We start from the raw sequence: 21,329 nt of genomic DNA, 5'->3' as shown, positions 1-21,329 counted from the left end.
GACTTGTCGGAGCATTTAGACGTGGCTTTACGCACACCTGGATATAGTCAGCTTGCATGCTGAGTTGATTACACGGTGGCACCTAATGGACCTGTGCACGTGATTTGATTATCGTGAATTTCCACTGTCGGACAATATTGGCGCGGAGGCGATTAACAGCTTAGGCCGAAGCTAATTATGACATAATAGGATTGACCGAGATTAATTTCTAATGGCGAACTCGTCTGTGTGTGGGTTTCACAGAGAAATAACGTAGTCCCGTGGTGGAGCTCGCCAGCATTGAGCGAGCAGCAATGGCGGACACATATGCAATGCCTCGACTTCCCTTGGACAAAGGGGAATTTTTCCCCGCCCCAATGGCCGTCATGCCACCACGTCCCGGCACACCCTGGTTCTGTGCATTTGACCTCTTCGGTGACCTTGACCTCTCGCCTGCCTCATGACCTCAGTCGACTTTCTGCCACCTCGCTCATCACCCTCCAGCTAGCTGAGAGAGTGCCGCTACGCACCTTCTACGACGGACTCTTCCGCTTCCCCTGCCGGTATGGCGTACAGCTCTACAGAAAAGCCGCAGAAATCTTTGACAGACTGCAAAGCGGCTACGTTCCAGGCAGCAAATGCAATCTGGTGGTTGAAGACATTGAATTCAGCAGTAATGAAGAGAAGAAGCTCGCATTTGAGCTGGCATACGCGGCCATGAAATGTGAGTGCCGAATTCCGTGTCATGCAGCACTTCAGCTGTCATGAGCCTGATCTTGGTCGATGACTGAATTAGTGTATTTTTACTTCTTCCCCAGATGAAGACGTATTGCGCCAGACCTTGAATGACGTGGGATTCGTCGCTAAATACCCCGAGGTAAGGGGATAATTATACTGTTTGAACAGCAATCATTAGTTGTCTCTAGTCATAACGCGGCATGCAAATAACTTCAACAAACGCTGCATGTACCATTTAAACGGTCCCCAGATGCTTAGAATGGGCAATACATTAAAACATTTTCATCATTGCCCTCAGTTTGATATACATTAGGTAGCCAGTTATGGTTATTTAGCAATTTCGCATGATGTGTTTACAAATTCGGCATGTCGGTTGAAATGTGTTATCGAGAATGAACCACGGCGAAAAGAAACGGCCACAATGATTTTTTTATGACGCGATCGTTCGGTTATTAATTAAATGTGGGGTGCTGGCGGAGTTTTAACTGGGTGGTGGAAGAAATCACTAATTTTGGGGGGACTATAGTATCCATTGCATTACATTGTAAAGACGGCTATGTTCCCTTAAATTTGGACCACCCAAGGGGTTCGTGAGCATCAAAGTCCCGATTATGCTCACCCGCGGCGTTATCTGCCGAATGTGCCAATAACACCTTTGTGTTATGAATATGGCATGTTTGCATATCTTGTATAATATATATATATATATATATATATATATATATATATATATATAAAGCTAGTCCCTTACTATTTATGATGCCTATGCCTGCCCGTGTTCTATTGGCGAGGAACAGACATAAGCAGATATGCAAACCACAAAACCTGCCATCGAGCAATTCACGGCCGGCACCGTGAGCAGCCTGATCTTAAGTCCATGCCCGCCTCATCCAGTTCCAGGACGACCTGAGCCTGGCAGGCAGTGATGCTGTACGACTACCAAGGACCGGCGGTTCCAGCGGCGTCGGCCACTCAGCTCCGAACGCCGCCAGCCGCGCCACCGTCGGCTGGAGGAGGCACTGTTCCAGCTGCGCACCCGGCTCTCGGCGGCGCTGGCCAGGATCCGGATCCTGCACGACGCGCCCAGCCTGCGGACCCTGCTGCCGGCCGACCTGCAGCCGCGCGAGACGGCCAAACACCGGCCCCTGCACTGCTGGCTCAACGGCAACAAGGCCAGGCGAGTCGCCCGCCAGGCGGCGCTCGGCGGGCTTGCAGTGCCTCTAGCCTTGGCTCGATCTTGTCGGCGTACTTACTGACTTGTAGTCAAGACGGACGATTGATGCAACGTGTATGGCTGTTAAACGTCCCGGTGTATTCTGGGTAGATGTGCTCCAAGGTTGCGGGGGGGGGGGGGCATGCAAGTCAGCTCAGCGGTCCGATTACTCGACCTCGTCGAATCTTGCATCCCTTTCACCGACCCTCCGCCCAGAGGTGTGGCACCCTCTCCAATGCCCGTCATTGTGCGTGGACATGGTAGGAAATAGCGCCGCCCGCTCACCACGGACATTTGACCCACCTCTTCTTTCCACGCGATCTTCCAGCTCGGCAGGAGGCACTGGACAGCCTGTGGTCAACCTTGAAGGTGCTGCAGCCGGGGTTGTCCAAGACCGACTTCCATCACGACAAAGACTTCCCAGATCTGCTAATTTTCGAACCCGGCTGGAAGGAAACTATAGAGAAGACGTCCACTTTCAAAACCCGATGGATAGTGCTGCAGGTGAACACCTTTGCAAACATTGGGCGCAAATAAGTTCTTTGATATATTTCGCACATATTTCTCCCAAACCATGATCATTATTTCGAGTGATATTTTGTTCCTTGTATATCTGTATCGGGACCTTTACTACATATTTCGGTGTGTAAATTGCTGGCAGATGCCTTCCAATGTTGCATTGGTAGCAGCCACGCATCAGATCAAGTATACATCTGTGTATATATATATATATATATATATATATATATATAGTGTGAGCGCGCGCGCCATTGAGTAACAAAGGGAGCATGTGGCGTTGTGTAGTCGACAGCTACCGAGGGTTGAAAGTGCCCATCATTTACAGTGGGACTATAGTAGAGCGTGTCGCCTTGCAGCGCTAGCGGTCATGCCACGCGACACTCGAGCGGAGAGGGCTTGTCTTGATTGCGGCGTTCGTTCCTCCAGTGACGCTATCTGACAATGCCCTCGGCGAATGCTGTCTGCCCCTTGTCCCTGCCGTTGAAGGCCTGCAGGCGTGACACCATCTGCCACCTCTCGCTGTAGGAGAAGGCCGGACTGTCTGTAGTCCCACGCAGCGGTGTTGCCTGCCCACTTTTCCTCTCGCGGGAGAAGGCGTGCGGCTGCCGCCTCTCCCCAGGAAAGGGTTCATCTGTCTGTAGCCCCGAATGCTCACGCCGTGCGACGGGTCCTGGCAGGGGATGATGGCTGCTGTCTGTGATTTCCAGACGGTCACACCGCCTGACGACTGTCTGCAGGAGAGGATCTGTGACCAGACGGTCACACCGCCTGACGTCTGTCCTTGCAGGAGAGGATCTGTGATCCCCAGACAGTCACCCGCCTGACGTGTGTCCCTGCAGGAGAGGATCTGTGATCCCCAGACGGTCACACCGCCTGACGTGTCCTGCAGGAGAGGATCTGTGATCCCCAGACGGTCAAACCGCCTGACTGTGTCCCTGCAGGAGAAGATCTGTGATCCCAGACGGTCAACCACCGCCTGACGTCTGTCCCTGCAGGAGAGGATCTGTGATCCCCAGACGGTCACACCGCCTGACGTGTGTCCCTGCAGGAGAGGATCTGTGATCCCCAGACGGTCACACCGCCTGACGTGGTCCCTGCAGGAGAGGATATGTGATCCCCAGACGGTCACAACCGCCTGACGTGTGTCCCTGCAGGAAGATCTGTGATCCCCAGACGGTCACACCGCCTGACGTCTGTCCCTGCAGGAGAGGATCTGTGATCCCCAGACGGTCACACCGCCTGACGTCTGTCCCTGCAGGAGAGGATCTGCTGGTTACAGCCTGCAGACCGTCACGCTGCCTGACGCTTCTCCCCAGGCGACGCTCCCCTGCATGTCTCTCCCAGACCATGACGTAGCTCAGCCCCAGACCGTGACCCGCCTGCCTCCGCCCCTCGTGTAGGAGAAGGCCTGCTGCCTGCCGGCGTACGCGTTGGTGCAGGAGCTGCGCCGGCTGTGGCAGCGCGAGCCCGAGCTGCGCGGGAGCCTGCTGCACGCCGGCGCCGGCAGCGGCCGCTCGCTGGCGCACGTGTCCAGCCGGCTGCCGGCCGGCGTAGGCGTCACCCGCCTGCTGGCGCTGGCCGGCGACAGGTCAGAGCCGCGGCTCCATCAGCCGCGCGTCAGACTCGCCGCCCAAGTTGGCCGGTGCGCCGCGCTGGCCGCCACTCTGCGGGATTGTCGGCGCGGCGGGGCCGGCGCCGGCGTCCTGCCGGCAGGGGCGGAGGCTGGCGTGGAGGGGCGCTCGCCTAGCGTGGCACGGACGCGCACAGGCGTCAAGGTCGCCTGCAGAAGCGATCGTGCCCCACCCCATCGTCCCACTGCTGATGAGCCCCACGCCTTCAGTGTCTGCAGCGCTGATTGCTCTGTGGATCAACGATGCTGTGCGTTTATGGTCACTTCAGGCAAAAAATGAACTGGGCGTCGTAGAAGGCGTTTTGCGCTGATATAAAAAGCCTGGTCTTTGTGAGGTGCAGCTGAAACAGCGTAGAATGTGCCGGCCCAAATCCACGAAAATGACCCCACCTCTATTTCAAGTGCCTGATTGTTCGCCTCGCTCAGCTGCCTGGACCGAGAAACTTAAGGGTAGGGCCGAGGCACCCTCTCAGTAGCCCATTTTATGTCATCCTCAATGCCCCGGGCTCGACTTTATCAGGAGTGTAGCTCAACCCAATTATGATGTTCCCCAAGTGCTCCGAACTGTCACTATCTTCATTTAAGTTTTAACAGAACGGCTTCCAAAAAATGAAATACTTTTCCGCTGAGGAAATTGGATCGCGAAAGTTTTTCAACGCATTATTGCTTTAGAACCGACAAGATCTTCCAATTTTCCCGTGTTGGGCGCCCATAGATGACTTAAGCCATACATGTGTATTGGGAGCTCTTATTCTTCGAAGTGCAAGGCATCAAAGCAACGGTGCTGACAGTAAACGCGACGAAAAAGTACATTGGAGAGCTTGCTGACACCATTGCCGTTCTGTGTATGACAGCTATTGTTTGTTTGGATGTGTTTTGTCGCCGTGCTCTCTGCCACGTCTGATTTACTTCAAAGACAGAACGAGCAAAAGCTACATTACTGTAAGTAATTTCTCTTTAAGATGGACTGCCCGCAGGTTATACGCCTCTCGCAAGTCTTGCCGTTTTGAAGGACTTCAACGTAATGCGTTTCAGACACTGCTGAGCCTTTTTGGCTGCTACATGAGCTGTAATGCCGATACTCGATGCCTTTCTCTTCTAGGCCAATTTTCTCATCGTAAACTATCCATATCGAAAGGTCTTTTATTGCTCAGTTCAAGCTTTGATTAGGTCTAGATCAGTAAAGATAACTTTCACAGAAACATCGGCGACCCCACATCATAAATGTGTTATTCATTCCTGTTCAGCTCTTGTTCATTCAGTTCTTGAGACAAATTACTGGTCCTCTGATGTACAAACTACGGACCATGTCTATTCTGCACAGAGCAGCGGTAAAGGCAGCGCTTGTGACAGACCCCAGTGGAAATCGTATGCGGGACGGGTTAGGCACGCGGCCAGCGACCCCGGCCCCAGCCCCGCGGCTCCGACTGCGGCCTCCATTAATGCTGGCGTTGGCCGCCAAATGGTCCGCGGCCGCCTCGCGAACGTCGGAGCCCACACCGAAAACGACCGCCGCTCGGTCTTCAAGCACGTGTACTTGCTCACGACCGACGTTCGATCGCGGGATAATGGGGTTCGAATTGGACGGCGGTAGCCGTGAGTGGGCCATCCCGATCAAAACCCGATCGTTACATGCTGTAATCAAAGCGATGGCAAACGAGGAGTCATCGGCGCCCAGCCAAACAGTCGACGTGACGACTCGAGACCTGTCACGGTCAGCTGAGCGGCAACCACGCCGTGTGTGAAGCGGGACGGTCCCCCGATCGGAGAGCCCCCTGCCCCGGCCGGATCGGCGCCCAGCAAACAGTCGACGTGACGACTCGAGACCTGTCACGGTCAGCTGAGCGACGACCACGCCGTGTGTGAAGCGGGACGGTCCCCCGATCGGAGAGCCCCCTGCCCCGGCTGGGACGGACCACACCGACCCTGACCTGACCGTGATCCCGCTCTGACCGGAGCGCGCCCCCCCCCCCCCCCCCTCCGCAGACGGGCCGTGGTGGAGCGGCAGCTGCAGGACCTGGGCGTGGCGGGCGCGCGCGTGCTCAGTGGCGGTCTGGACACGCCTGGCCGCGGCCACGACCTGCGGGACGTGGTGGCTGTGCTCGTCACGCCCGAGACCACCCATACAGCGCTGGCTGACCCCGTCGAATGGGTCATAGAGGAGGGCGGAGGTGAGCGACTGCCGGCGCCGGCCGGCACACGCCGCGCTGCTCCGGTTAAACGCGGCGCCGCCGCCGGTCGCATGTCCCCTGGCGTGATGTTATCAATTTAATCCAGGGTTGTGGCACAATTATGCGGGGGGATTGTATTTATAGGACCATTTAATGTATTGTCGGCGGTTTGATTTCACTTCCTATGCCAAGTGGGGAAGAATCTGGCGTATATGGACAGGTAAATGTGATATGATTTAAATTGTTTTGTTCTGCACGAAGCCTTCTCCTGCACGCTGCTGCCTGCTGTAAGACATCTCCTTTTCGACCTCATTTGATTTATCATCATGAGTGCAAAATGATCGTCCGGTGAAGGTTTCAGAGAATGTTTAATCCATATGCCTGCTGCAAAGACTCACTATGATGTAAAGCTTCGTTATAGGCAATTCAGTTATATGTGCATCCCATCGCTCACCATGCCCACGATCATTTTGTTGTCTGAGCCTCCATACCAAACAATAAAGAAAACAGTGGCGCTGCCTAAGCAGTTCAAACGGATGCGTTGGGCTCAGACCGAATAACTTTGTTCGTGTTAATGAGTTAACTCATGCTTAGCTGAGCGTGTGTCACTTCTCACTAGCGCGCCTACCAGCGGATAGCGTCCCTGTGCCATATCGGCTGTCTGGCCGCCGAACCAGCCGCATTAGCGGGCCGGCCGCATTTGGCGGTGCACTGTCGCGGCATGACAAGCCATTCGTCGGCCGCCAGACATATCGCTGCTGCGAGAGCTCTCCATGGAGCCAAGCCGGTCGGCGCTGCCGCAGCGGGTCGCCGCGCTCGTCACTGATCAGAACGAGACCCTGCTGCGGGCTCTCCGGCTGCCTAGTGAGCGCCGCCGCCGTGCCGCCTTCGCCGCAAACCGGCGCCACAGCCGGCGCTGTTTGGGGCCGGGCGGGGGAGCTGCCCCTGCAGCTTTGGAAAACAGGGCATGAGCACTGCAGCGCTGAGCAGTGAAATGGATCAACGCTCGTGTCTGCCCTTCCACCTCCAGCTTGCTGGGGAAGTTCCTGTGAGCCAGGGGATGAGCTATCCAGCCCGATTAGCCGTATCGGCCAGAAACGGTTGCAGGTTACAGCAAGCAGACGCTGTTAGGTGGTCATCGCTTCATAGAGTGGTTCCTTCAACAGCCACACGATGACTGGCAGGGATTTACAGTAGACTTGTGCATGTAGACAACAACAGAGGTGCCGCAGTACGAACTGGGCAGGATTTATTGCACTATCCGTTCCAGGAGGTGTAGCTTCTTATTAATTGCGGAGAGGGCTTTCAGCGCCCCCCCCCCCCCCCCCAACTTGGACTCCAGCTCCCCCAGCTTTGTAAGACAGTTGGCCAAATCTGGAGGGAAACCTGTGTGTTGGCATATTCAAGGGTTAGATTGGGGCATTGTTCACTGTTCCCCCCCCACCAACTCATTTTGTCAAATCACGCGCCTGATTCGCGCCCTCCCCCTCCCGAAATTTGGGAGATCGTGAAGCGACTCTCCTCTAACCTTGCCTGACATAAACAGCGTGTCCCTCTTTCTGGAGCGTGCCGCAGCCTGGAGTCGTGCGCGCCGGCGCCGCCCTCCGTTCGCGTCCCCGCGGCCACGTCCGTGTGATCTAGTGCCGCCGCTCACATCCGGGACCGGGTAAGAGCGGTGGCTTACGGCGCGCGGGCGATCGTTCGACGGGACCGCCCGATTGCCCCGGGGAAATGGCTCGCTTCCCCCCCCCCCCCCCCCCCCCCCCCACCGCCGGGGCGCCTCCTCATCACGGAGCGACAGTCACAACGCGATTTACGACCCGGGAGGCAGATGCGCGGCAGGGCCGGGAGCCGGCGGAGCTGGGAGAACCGGCCAGAGACAGGCCGGAGCTCGGAGGGAGACGGACCGGCCAGGACAGGGAGGCAGGACCGGACCGGTTCAGGACCGGGCGCCAGTCGGCAGCCGGTGATGGCGGTGGTTTGGGGTCAGAGCTCGGAGGGAGACGGACCGGCCAGGACCGGGAGGCGGGGCGTTCAGGACCGGGCGCCAGTCGACAGCCGGTGATGGCGGTGGTTAGGGGTCAGAGCTCGGAGGGAGACGGACCGGCCAGGACCGGGAGGCAGGACCGGACCGGTTCAGGACCGGGCACCAGTCGACAGCCGGTGATGGCGGTGGTTTGGGGTCAGAGGATTCAGCTGTTTTGTGGCGCAGCGTTCAGGACGAGATGAAGGTTGCAGCGGAACGGCGGCAGCGACGGAGTCGGTTGACAGGGAGCAGGGACGACGAGAGCGAACGTCCGGAGGCTGTAGCGGATGGACGGGTGCGTGACCGCACATCCATTGGGGTTCCTGACCCATGTGCGAGGGCGACCAGTGGGCGTCCAACTCACAGACCGCCTCGTTGACTCCTACCACTGGGCCCGACACCAATCTTGAACCGCACCAGCCGGACAGACATGCTGTTTTTCTTCCTCGCCCGAAAAAAATTGTCACTACTTCTTCACCATGGACTCGACGCATCGTGTGCGATGCTTCGGAGACGGGTGATCCCCGGCGCGTATTAAGTCGCGACCAAGTGCGTTTTCGTGTACATTTTCTGCGTAGCGCCGCGTACGTTGATTTTTGCTCACTTATCTTTACTGAGTAGAGCAGTGAGTAAAGCTCCGCGAGGCAAAGAGTGAGCTTGCCTTTTTTATTGTCGTCCCCTATAACCGTGACGGCTGGTCCCTGCGATGTCATTGGCTCTGCCATCTGTCTGTGCCGGGATTTTAGGACAATCTCTCACTAACAACGGTGGCGGCCTTGCGAGTAGAATAAAAGGAGCCGGGCGGGGGCGTGATGCAGCTTGATCGCTAAACACGACTTGAGATGTTTCGTACCTAACGTAATCGGATTGCATTGGCATGGAATGGCCCTCCCGCCAGTCTATCAACGGATACGGATTTGTTTGCAACTGACTGCATGGACCGGCCGCTAAATAATCAGACTTGACCGACTTGTGGATAAACTGCCAACAAACAACCTGGGCAGCTCTAGCGCCCGAACGTGGCGTCGCAAAGAGGGAGTGCCCCGCGAGCTTCTGTAAATCGCGGTAATGTTTACAAATGTCGGTGACCTCGCTACCGACGGTCCACACAGAGTGGAGCATCGTTAAACGTCCCCAGCGGGCAGGCAAATGGTAACGGGGGAGAGGCCGTGTGGCGCCGGCCGGATCAGCAGTGTCAGCCGTATCGGCCGATGGACTCGTAAACGGCCGCTGCACTGGCGTACCAGCGCGGTCAGCTCGCTCCTCCCGGGGCACGTGGCGGGCGAAGAGATAGGAATGCATTGGCTCGTGCAGCAGCGGGTATTGACCCCTTATCCGCCAGCCTGTTGAGAGCCCGCCTCTCCGCCGCTGCTGTCTTTTAGCATCATAACACCGCCACGTCAAAGGTACTTTGCTGACTGCATGAAGTTAAGTCCTCGAGAAATTATGGCTATCAATAGTCCATCACACAGGCAGACGCCGCTTAAATCATCATGTCGACAGCACAAAACGCCGATGTGAATATCAATGTCTTGTCCAGCATCTATGTTCTGCCGCTTAGGCGTTCTCTCACACACTTGTCACTGCTACCTCACACTGGCTGACGTGACAGATGTGTCTGCATACCGACAGCAGGTCTGCAGCGCCGGCCTGCCGAGGCGCGGTACGGGTGCGGGTGCAGCTGAGCCGATGAACATCGATCTGTCAAGATAGCGACATTCGATCTGTGACGTCATGTTAGGCGTTCATCTGCGCCAACTCCGTTTGTGATTGTGTCACTCAGCGTGGTTTTATGCTGTAGCAGCACGTCTCCTTGCGTGATTCTCTTCAAGGCTGCAGCCAACAAACGGTCATGCGAGTGTTGCGCGCAGCCGGGCCCGCTGGAGCAGTCTCATGCTGCATGGCGCTGCAGCGTGTGGACGTGTAACCTAACAACACGCTGCTGTCGATAAAAGAATGTCACCGGCATTCTTATCATGGCCTCTTGTTAAACTGAACTCGTGGAATTCGTCATTAGAATGGCCATGCAACAATCACACCAATTTCCCATCCCACGACGTTTGTCTCCAACTCATAGCATGCGAGCTTGCCGCCAGGTGTCACCCTGCGGGTCGGCGCCCGATTGACCGTCGTTCCCGGCCCTGTCGCCAGATGTCAGGGTTGTCGTGTATGCCACCCACTCGGCTAACCGGGCCGAGAACGAGGAAGTGGTGTTCGGTGTGGTGGACGAGGTCAACGAGCAGCAGCGGCGGCGGTGGCAGGCCGCGCGGGACCACAGCAAGCTGGAGACCGAGGTGCCACGAGGGAGGCGCGCGCGGCCGGCCACAGACATAACAGATCAGTGTGGCGGAGACCGACCGACCATCACAGACCAGCTGCGCACAGGATACGGCAGGGCACGGGGCATGGCATTCGACCCTCTTATCCTCTATCTTGGTCCATCTTGCATCCTCGTAACATCCCCATTGTCCGGGACAGGCTGCATGCGCCAGCCACGAGTGGGCCGAGAGCCCCCGTGGGAAGGGGGACCCCGACCGGGTCCCAGCACACATGCGCGGGTTAAAGCTCGGTGGCTGGCTCCCCAGGCGCAGACAAGCCTGCTCCGACGTTAACCATTTTCCTTTAACCCGTGGCCCTGAAATGATCATTTCTGGTCGAAAGGACACCACTTCTAACAACCAAACAACCAAACAGAGCATACCGGGGTACACGACAGTGTGGTTCGGGAGGCAACAGGGCACCGTACTCGACGAGGTACAGGGCACGACAAGGTACGGGTCACGGCAGAATCCAGGGCGCAGTGCGGGATATGTCAGGGCGGTAAGACAGGGCATGGAGATGGTAAGGTACGTGAGGCACGGTAAAGTAGAGCAGAGTGCAGAGCACAGCGGGATACACGGTTCAGCATGGTGTGGGACAAGGTGAGGTAAGGACGGCTGGGTGCAGGGTGTGGGTAAAGCAATGCGTAAGGTGTGGTAAAGCACCATGTACTGGCACAAGATACAGTGTGTTTAGTATCGGGACCGACATAAACTAGGCTGGTTATTCCTTTGATTCACACCGCGCGTTGTAGTCACCAACGTCGAGCACGTCGCATAAGCTCGAAGCTTCTAAGGAGGCATTGTCTAAACAACCGAAATGGTCCGACAATAGCTGCAATAAAAGGTTGAACAACCATCATTGCTTGTGAAGACGCAACAACTTCCAGATCAATGGATCAGGACAGATGTCATGCATAATTTCCTGCCAATACGGGACATGATATAGTTTTGAGCCCTGTTCGTGAAATCATGGCAGCGGCTTAGTAAATAAAACTGTCTGGACTCCCTTACACTGGCCTGCGCGAGTGAAACTGTGTCATTTTCTAAATAGGAGTCGACACCAACAGGCTGCGAGTCCACAAATCAAACTGTCCTCGTTGTATTGGCAGACCCCACCGGACAAGCTGTTCGAGTTCCGTCAGCTCGTAACCATACCGGACGAAAACAACGAAGACATTGGCATTCCATTTCTCGTACTGCCACAGACCTCGACGTCGTCGGGAGTCTTCATCTCCGTGATAGTGAAAAACGTGAGTCCCCGCTAGCGACAAACCCGCCTAGCGAGCGGCGTTCCGCAGTCAGTGCGAAACGACGCCTCTGATAAAGAAATATCGTTGAGCAGTTCAAAAACCGGTCCAAACTATCAAACAAAAGCTGGCTCCTCGTGCAGTTAGCGGACTGACTGGGAAGGAGCATCGCCGCTTCAGTGCCGTCCTCCCTGTCCGTGCCGCAGATGGACTTCATCCAGCGGGAGCACCGGTCCGTCATTGACGACGCGTTCGGCATGGGCATGCTAGATAAGGTGGGGGGTCCGGCGCCGGCCACCGAGCCAGCCGAGAGCCGACCCAGCCGCCGCAAGCTGCGTCGGCCCAGGGCGGCCGTGCGCTCCGACCGGCTGATCGTAGTCGGCAAGAAGGAGCCGCCACCGGCAGCCGCCGCCGCCACCACCACCGTACCGCTCCACGTGCATGTACCGCACCTGCAAGACTGCACGTGCACCGAGTGCGCGCGGCGTCGGCGCGCGCGGGCGCCATCGCAGCCGGCGGCGGGAGGCGGCGCGGCGCGGGACCGTCGGCGAGCGCCCGGCGTCGCCAACCGGCGGCGCCGCGCTCCTGGCTGCCGGCGCTGTCTGGCAGCACGGCAGAGAGCGCGGCGCCCAGCCGCGGCAGCGCCACCAGCCTGGGCGGCGAGCCCGGCCGCTGGCCGCTGGGTGCCGACCGTGGTGCAGCTGCAGGCGACGCCGGCCGCCCGCCATGACGGGCACGTGCTCTCGCCGATCGCGGGCAGCGCGGACCGGGCAGCGCGGCGCCCCGGAGCTAGAGCGGGCCCGTCAGCATGAGCGCGACGGACGCCGTCGGCCGACTGACCCAGGCGGCTGACAAGACGTCCCGCGAAGCTATCCGCGCCATCCAAGAGCAGATGGAGGGCGCCTGGGGCGCGGCGCGCCGCGAGCGGGACGCCGACACAGCGACCATGCGCGACCTGGAGGACCTGGAGCGGACGCGGCTGGGCGCGCAGCTGTGGTGGGCGCAGGCGGCGCGCCGGCCGGCCGGCGGACTCCGCTCGGCCGGCCTGCGGCCGCACGTGCGCCAGCTGCTGGCGTCGCGCGGCCGCCAGCTGTGGCGATACGCACCCGAGGAGCGGCCCGGCGCCAGAGTGGCCGACGGCCGGCCGCCAGCGCCGCCGCCAGGTCAGCCAGCCACCCAAGCCGGCCGCGCAGGACGACGAGGCGTCGCAGGGCGACGCGGCGCGCTGCAGTCTGCCGCGCCTGCCGCCACGCACCCGCCACCTCTCGCTCGGCCCGCCCCTGCGCATCCACAAGGTCAACATCGGCGAGATGCTGCCGCTGGCGCTGCAGGCGCCGCCCGTGTTCTGAGATCGGCCACCAGTCCCGTCGCTGTCCTCATCCCGTGTATTACAGAATCAGCAGCCGAAGAAAATTGCACGGAAATCCGCGGTGACGCACTAACACTGACAACGTGCTACACGCTAGCTTAGCTCCAACACATATATCATGAATGCAGTCGCCCAGCGGGCGAGGCACCGCCCAAACTCAGCTGGTACAAAAAGACTATTACGAACGAGCAGATACCACATGAAACGGACGTTTGCATGGTGAGCGGCCCGCGAATCACAGAGGTGCGCGCACCCGCTCACAAATAAAATGCTATTTGTCGTGAAGGCAGCATTTGTATTTCCCAAAATCAATGCAATTACATTGAAATTTTCGTTCGGCGTCAGCACGCATCTCGAGCATTACGTTTGCAGCGAGAAAAGCAAACGTCACAAACATTTTAGTTTCCTATTAAGTCAATAATAGTGTAGCACGCCTACGATCGCAAGAAATGCGGTTTTGTGACGCATTGAACCAAGTCCTAATAATCGTTCACGCCGGCCCGGACGCCGACCGGCCTTTCAGGCACGGTCAGGGCACGGCAGCAGACGCTCTATGCACGAGCACCAGCGAATCCAGCCTGCACCCGTGGCATCCGATGCTGTGTCGACGGGTTCGGCGCGGCCTGGATTCGAACCCAAACGTCGGGATTCCGCGATTCGAGAAGTCCGCCGACGCGATTTGGCGATTCTAGGGGTCTGACGACAAGGTCGTGACCGGACCCAATGACTGCACTCCTGAGCACAGCTCGTGCTGCGCTGGTGCTTGCAGCGGGCCAGGTGCATACCCGCTTATGTCCATCAGGGAGGCGTACGCACCGAGAGCACGCGCCTCAGCACCCGCTCATGTCCATCAGGGAGGCGTACGCACCGAGAGCACGCGCCTCAGCACCCGCTCATGTCCATCAGGGAGGCGTACGCACCGAGAGCACGCGCCTCAGCACCCGCTCATGTCCATCAGGGAGGCGTACGCACCGAGAGCACGCGCCTCAGCACCCGCTCATGTCCATCAGGGAGGCGTATGCACCGAGAGCACGCGCCTCAGTACACTGCAAAATCATGCTAATTAAATTACCCTAGCCTACCGGCTCATGCTTGGTAAGCGCCTATAAATAGACATAGCGACGTACGAAGCTCCCTGCGTCTGGAGAAGCCGGTCAGTTCGGAGTGCGCCGAGCCGGCTCCGTTGGTCGAGCGAAGACACTATCCGGCCCTGTCTTCCCCTCCCTCCTCTGAAAACTCTCCTTTCCCCGGATGAAGCCTCCCAGGCAGCATGACCGATATCCAGCTCCGCTCCCAACACCACCTCGTCACCCGCGGAGTCGCTCCACCAGCGATGCTTCAGGGAGGGGAAGGGGGGGGGGGCAGGGGGACGCCAGCCCTATGACGTGACGCGGCTCAGACCCGACAGCTGGCTGCCCCGCCTCGCCCAGGAAGCCCGCAACCACTCTCCCGCGTCGCGAGGGGTCCTCTCCACGCCGACGCCGCCCTGATCGCTTCCACAGCCGCCGCACACTCACCGGGTCGCCGGCCTCCCCCGCGACCCGCCCGCTAACCCTGCGGCAGGCCGCTCCTGGCCCGGCCCGGCGCCGCGTGCCGACCGGCCGGCCGCCTCTCACTCCAGCCCCAGCAGGTAGTTGACGCCCTGCACGGCCATGATGATGACCGGCTGCCAAGCCACCAGCCAGCGGATCCAGTCCAGCAGCTGGCCGTACAGCACGTGCGGCTTCTCCCACGGGTTGTGCAGCATCCGCTTCAGGTCCACCTTCTCCTTGCAGTAGGGGCATATCTGCTTCTTGCCGACGATGCACCAGCCGCGTATGCAGAACTCGTGGAACCTGGCCGGCCGCGAGCGGGGCGTGAGAACGGTCGGACGCCGCGCGCCGCCTGGCGCGGTGGAATTCGAACGCACAGCACCGAGCAACAGCGCAGCGCGCTGCCACTGACCTCCATAATGTTAGCCTCATCTATGAGACTAACGTGAAAAGCGTTTATCCGCGTCATCACATAACGCACAAAGCGCAATGGCAGCGACCTGTGCTGTATATAATCACTTGCTGAGAAAGTGATGAGAGCATCTGGGACAGGTCTCTGATCACAATATTACATAGATCACCTGGTTCCCAGATGTCACACGAAGCACACTGCGATGCAGCCAGTCAATGTTCCACCCTGTGCACTCTCCCGCTTCGCCTATCATTTACGCGACCCAGTAACCTCGATATTGAGCCGTGATCCACTCCGGCATGCTAGCGGGGCCCTACCACCACATCACAAAGTCGGCGCCCTCCACCTGCAAGCCCGTACCGCCCCGCCTCATCCCACTTGATCCCTGAGCCCGCCCCGGTCCCGCACACCGGCCGCCAACGCGCAGCCCTCCCCCGCCTCGCCCTGCCCCGGGCACTTTGGCTCACTTCCTTCCCTCCCGGCCACATTCACTCCCCAGCCCATCGCCACTCTCCCTCCCCAGCCCATCGCCACTCTCCCTCCCCAGCCCATCGCCACTCTCCCCCCCCCCCCCCAGCCCATCGCCACTCACACTCCCCAGCCCATCGCCACACTCCCTCCACAGTCCCGCTCCACTATCACTCCACAGCCCATCGCCACTCTCACTTCCCAGTCCATCGCCACCCTAACTCCTCAGCTCCGCGCCATCCCCACTCCCCAGCCCCGCACCACCATTACTCTCCAGGCCTGCACTACCCTCACTCCTCAGCCCCAGCCTGCCCGCGGCCTGGGCCCGCTGCCGCCGCCGGCCCTCCGGCGCTTACACGTGCTGGCAGGTCAGCCGGTAGGTCTTCTCCAGCACGGCCTGGTCGTTGTCCAGCACCATCAGCTTGTTGCCGCAGACGGCGCACACGTCCGGGTCCAGGCTGCGGGTCGGCATGCCGTCCGGACGGTAGTACTGTGGACGGAAAACGGAGGACGGCGTCGGCTCGGGCTCGGCGCACAGCAGTACTGCCGCTGGAGGACAGCCGCCGGAGGGCAGCCGCTGGATAACAGCCACCGGAGGACAGCCACCGGAGGACAGCCGCCGGAGGGCAGCCGCTGGATAACAGCCACCGGAGGACAGCCACCGGAGGACAGCCCCCGCAGGACAGCCGCCAGAGGATAGCCGCCGGAGGGCAGCCGCTGGATAACAGCCACCGGAGGACAGCCCCCGCAGGACAGCCACCGGAGGACAGCCGCCGGAGGGCAGCCGCCGGAGGATAGCCCCCGCAGGACAGCCACCGGAGGACAGCCGCCGGAGGGCAGCCGCTGGATAACAGCCACCCGAGGACAGCCGCTGAAGGACAGCCGCTGGAGGATAGCCGCCGGAGGACAGCCGCCGGAGGGCAGCCGACGGAGGGCAGCCGCTGGAGGGCAGCCGCCGGAGGATAGCCGCCGGAGGACAGCCGCCGGAGGGCAGCCGACGGAGGGCAGCCGCTGGAGGGCAGCCGCCGGAGGATAGCCGCCGGAGGACAGCCGCTGGAGGATAGCCGCCGGAGGGCAGCCGCTGGATAACAGCCACCCGAGGACAGCCGCTGAAGGACAGCCGCTGGAGGATAGCCGCCGGAGGACAGCCGCCGGAGGGCAGCCGACGGAGGGCAGCCGCTGGAGGGCAGCCGCCGGAGGATAGCCGCCGGAGGGCAGCCACTGGAGGACAGCCACCGGAGGACAGCCGCCGAAGGACGCGCACCAGCCGCAAACGCGGCTCAAACGTGGTGCGCGCACACGGCCGCACGCACTGCAAATGAGACTTGGTGCTTCTCCACGGCCTGTGTCCGCTTCTGTGAGAACTACCGCGTGAATTACCGGCCTTCCGTCGAGTCCGGTCAGAGTTCTAGTTAATTCATCGCGCGAACACTGCGCCCAATTGGTCCAAACGTCACACCACATCACCAGTTTGGGCCAGCCTTTCCACCAAATAGCCCGAGAGATCTTTAGCTTGTTATGCAAGACCATCCCAACCCTCTATGTCCCCAAAGTTTGTCTCCTCCGCCTCAAGGAAATCTTGCGCCTAGGATTGGGAATCGAAACCCATGTGGCGGTTGTCTGCGTTCGTCGCTGATGTGAGGCAAGACGTGAGTGATGACTGCTGTACCAGCGGGACAGCGGCCTAACCAATGACAGGGCGGGAACAGACGGCGACAGACAGGCCCAGACACCACGCCGAGTACAGACAGGTCACATGCGGAGCAGCCAGGTAGTGCGAGCCGCTCCACACACACACTCCACACCGGCATGCCACGTTGTGCCTGCCCTATTTCGATGGTCACCAGTAAAACGACGGAACAGCCGCAAAACATACTGCAACAACAGTGTGCAGGTCATATACAGGGTGATGACACATCGCTTCAGCCGCCAGCATTGCACGCGGGCGCCCTTTGTGGATATCGCATTACGCGTCATCTGCTGGCAGGGGCGGCGCCACGGGTTGGGTTTGGGGGTGAGCAGGATTTTCAAGATGGCCTCTTGAACAAAATGGGGCCTACACACAGGGGGAAGGGGGCAGGTTCCCGGCAATGTCATATCCAAGGGGGAAGGGCACCGAGGGCATTTACCCTCTTATAAAATTGTTACGTGTATTATATGCAAGTAAATATCCACTATAAAAAAGTTCAGAATGGGGCCCTCTGATTATCCGGTAAAGGGTCCAGCTTTTCTAAAGTAAGGCCGTGTGTTCCTAGAAAGGGTTTCCTGATGCAAAGAGAGAACTCCTACGCAGACCAGGACGCTTTTCATTCATGAAGTGGGCCTCCAAATCTAGCGAAGGGTCCTCGTTATCCCGAAACAGGGGCATCCTGATCCGGAACCGCCGACATCTTGACGCCTGAAAGGGGCCTCCTTTTCAGAAGAGGGCTTCCTGAATATACGAGGGTGCCTTCTAACCCAGTACAGGGCCTCCTTACCTCAGAACAGAGCCTCCTAGTTGATAATGGGAGCCTCCCGATCCAGCAGAGGCCCTCCCCAACATAACATCGGGGCCTACTGATTCAGAGCAAGGGCCTGCCTTACTCATAGTGGTAACCCATGGTCCAGAAAGCGGACTTCTTGATATAGAAAAGGGTCTTGTGAACCCGATTTATTTCTGTATAGCATAGTTACGGGTATTCTTGACTTAATTATTTTTAGTATGTTATTTGTGTATCTACGGGTATCTACATCGCCCTTTAGTTCGGGACAATAGAAATCTCGCAAAAATTTTGAAGGAGCAAGAACATACTCTTGCTCCCGCCTGCCGACAGGAAGGAAGAGAGGGAGAGGCGACGCTCCCCTTACCCCCTTACCACCCCCCCCCTCCCCCCCCCCCCCCCCCCTGTTTGCGTCACCCGTGTGCTGAAGGGACAGTAATCTGTACTTCGGCGCCGAGCCCGCTGCATGCCAGTTGCACAACGTTCCGCGCATTACTGCTTTATCAGCAGTTCTGGACACCACAACCGCATACTGCTCAGCTCTTAAATTGCTGACGTCCTCACAGTCAATGAAACAACATCCACAATAGTTGAGATCAATATGCCCAAAACAGTTGACACTTCATACTTCGTTCCGTGATGACAGCAATATTCCATCAAACGCCGGCTAGAATACACCCCGATGCGCGCGGACCATTTTATCGCCCCGCACACATGAGGGCAGCCATTTCACACGTCTGCTTACTCCGATGTGGGGCGGCCATTTTGTCAGCGCAAATCTCGGCGCAGTCTCGGCCCAGTACGCCGTAGTAGAGGCCGTAGAAGAGAAACATGATGCCCACGTCCATCCAGACGTGCGGCTTCACGCTGAACATCAGGGTTAAAGCCCATGAAGGTGGCCCATCATGATGGTGTAGCCGATTATTCCTAGCCCATAGCTGATCTTGTACAAGAGCAGGAACCACTTGTAGACAAGCCTGGAGGCAGCGAAGATGTTTGATTTAGTCTCATGCGTTCCAAACTCCACAACTTCAACAAAAAAAAAACGTCACTTCACCCATATCAATGCATGTCGTGCGAATATTTGCCGAGAGTATGTCTGCACAAACTAAATAGTCCGACATCACAGTTGTTTGGCCGCAGCCATTTCACAACCACACATGCCCAGCCACGCTGGGAAGACGAGCCAGGTCTTCCAACTTGACGAACAAATGTCAATGCATGATACGCCGGCGGTTTGTCCAGATCTAACACTCAGATCTAACACCCTTCTAACACCCAGATGGTGACAGTGACGTCGCACCTAGGCGTGGTGCCCTCCAGCGGCTTTTTCATGGCTTTGTGTCCGATCATGAGCGTGATGCACGAGTAGGTAAAGCAGCCAGAAGAAGATGAAGCGCCACCAGTGGTTGCGGATGCAGAGCACGAACGGGATCACCCACATGCCGATCAGGGTCACGATCTGAAACAGCAGCCATGAATGGCACCACCCGCGTGTCGATCAGTCCCGGCCCGCAGCAGCCATCGCCGACGGACGGCATCGCCCATGGGCCGATCAGTAGCCTACTCACACGGCAGGAGGGCCGGTCGGCACACTCTTATGGAGCTTTCGGTGAACGAGTCCAAACGGAGCTCTGCAGCTGCCTCGTCGGCAATGTCACGACACTGGTGTACGTGGGAGACTGTCAAACAAGCAGGCTGTGATGGTCTCCAGAAAACCACAGTCATTCGTCAATTTTTTAATGCCTGCCGAGCTTGACACTGCACGATTTGAGGGACTAAGATTTTTAGCAAAAGTACGTTAGGGATAGATCGGTCCACAATGGTTATTTCAGAGCTCACAAGCGACCAACGGAACTTTAACATTCGAGCACTGACAGTATGTAAGCGAACCACGCATTAGGGTCACAGGCTCTTGACGATGTCGCCGGGTGTCCAGCACTGGCAACTCTTCCCTCCCGGCATCGCCGTCCCGCCCGCGTGGGTACCGTCCCTGGCTGACATAGACGTGATGCGAGCGAAAGTGTCTACTCCTCCAGAAGACGAGCACCACCTGGCTGACACAGACCTGATACGAGCGAAAGGGTCTAGTCCTCCAGAAGACGAGCACCACCTGGCTGACACAGACCTGATACGAGCGGGGGTGCTTGCTCCTCCAGAAGACGAGCACCACCTGGCTGACAGACCTGATACGAGCGGGGGTGCTTGCTCCTCCAGAAGACGAGCACCACCTGGCCGAGCAGCAGCGCCGTCACCAGCACCAACACCATCTCGGCATGCATCTGCTCATGGCCCTTGTGCTTCTCGTGCATCCGGATGTGCTCTATCCTGCAGACAGGGTACGCTGCCTCAGCAAACAACTAGATGCGGACATAGCCTGCCATGATGCCAGCAGGACGCCTGCTGTGGCGTGGAACGAGCGAGGTGATAACAGGCGCGGGCGCTATTTCCATCTCGACGATGCTAGTACATCTCGAATGAGGAGTGATGTTGTTTAAATCCCTGGGAGTAGGCCATATCAATGCACCTGAACATTATTTTGATGACTTAGACTTGCAGAGGTCCACTCATCTTTAGAAGGCGCGCACAAATTCATAAATGACAATGCTGGATGCATGATCAATACATTTTGGCTGCCTTTGGTCCTCACAATTTCAGCTGACGAGATCCAGGAATCTGGAATAATTTAGTCTTTGGTGGCTGTGACACAAGCATTGGGAAAACACAAATATTTTGGGTGGATGTTGCTCACAAGGTGGGCTATGTTCACAGCCCAATTTGTATTGGTTTAGGTCAAAGTGTGCCTTATTTGAGACTGATTTCAGAAAAGGAAAAATTGGTAGCTTTCCAGGTCGGTGGCACCACACCAACGGGGTGGTCAGCGTTCAGATCGCACAATGATTTATAGGTGGTATGTTCGCCTGTGCTGGCTTCACGTTTAACTGTTGTCATTGCCCAAGTCTTAAAAAATATGCCTAAAATGGGAGGATCCATGGTCTGCACAGGACACTGACTGAAGGTTCACCAAATTTCAATCACTGGGTCATGACAGGTCAATAAAGCTACCAAATTCCTGATTAGTTGATGTTGGGACTTGCTTGGTCTGCAGCCTTGTTTGTAATAACAGGACACAATTTTGTGGTGGCACCAGCCTTGAGGATCAATGCTTTCCTTCATTTATAATGAATCATAGTGACCATATAGCACTATCAAAGCCACTGCAG

The 21,329-nt window shown here is 58.0% G+C and overlaps 2 protein-coding genes and 1 long non-coding RNA gene across 3 annotated transcripts in view; 2 read left to right on the top strand and 1 right to left on the bottom strand.

The window, feature by feature from the left end:
- The first annotated feature begins 377 nt into the window (after positions 1–377).
- On the top strand, positions 378–1,634 carry LOC119092726 (uncharacterized). Its single transcript, XR_005093532.1, has 3 exons — positions 378–703; positions 798–856; positions 1,612–1,634. It is a non-coding gene; the product is annotated as an uncharacterized LOC119092726 (long non-coding RNA).
- A 4,468-nt stretch (positions 1,635–6,102) lies between these two features.
- Positions 6,103–13,193, top strand: LOC119092457 (uncharacterized). Its single transcript, XM_037215419.1, has 7 exons — positions 6,103–6,250; positions 6,998–7,114; positions 10,428–10,570; positions 11,707–11,847; positions 12,051–12,287; positions 12,689–12,829; positions 13,038–13,193. Exons 2-7 carry the CDS (start codon positions 7,024–7,026, stop codon positions 13,191–13,193), a joined length of 909 nt encoding a protein of 302 aa, XP_037071314.1. The 5' UTR covers positions 6,103–6,250; positions 6,998–7,023.
- A 294-nt stretch (positions 13,194–13,487) lies between these two features.
- LOC119092456 (RING finger protein 121-like) overlaps positions 13,488–21,329 on the bottom strand; it is a 15,237-nt gene continuing 7,395 nt past the window's right edge. Inside the window, 8 exon segments of the mRNA XM_037215418.1 lie at positions 13,488–15,048; positions 15,982–16,115; positions 18,851–18,859; positions 18,861–18,989; positions 18,992–19,082; positions 19,409–19,479; positions 19,481–19,567; positions 20,292–20,433. Coding sequence (XP_037071313.1) covers positions 14,826–15,048; positions 15,982–16,115; positions 18,851–18,859; positions 18,861–18,989; positions 18,992–19,082; positions 19,409–19,479; positions 19,481–19,567; positions 20,292–20,433 — 886 coding nt within the window. The 3' untranslated portion in view covers positions 13,488–14,825.

The sequence above is a fragment of the Pollicipes pollicipes genome, unplaced genomic scaffold (genome assembly GCF_011947565.3).
Source record: "Pollicipes pollicipes isolate AB1234 unplaced genomic scaffold, Ppol_2.1 Scaffold_3447;HRSCAF=4054_pilon_pilon_pilon, whole genome shotgun sequence".
NCBI lineage: Eukaryota > Metazoa > Arthropoda > Thecostraca > Pollicipedomorpha > Pollicipedidae > Pollicipes > Pollicipes pollicipes.
Note: the sequence above shows the minus strand (reverse complement) of the source record. Positions and strands in the feature narration are given on the sequence as shown.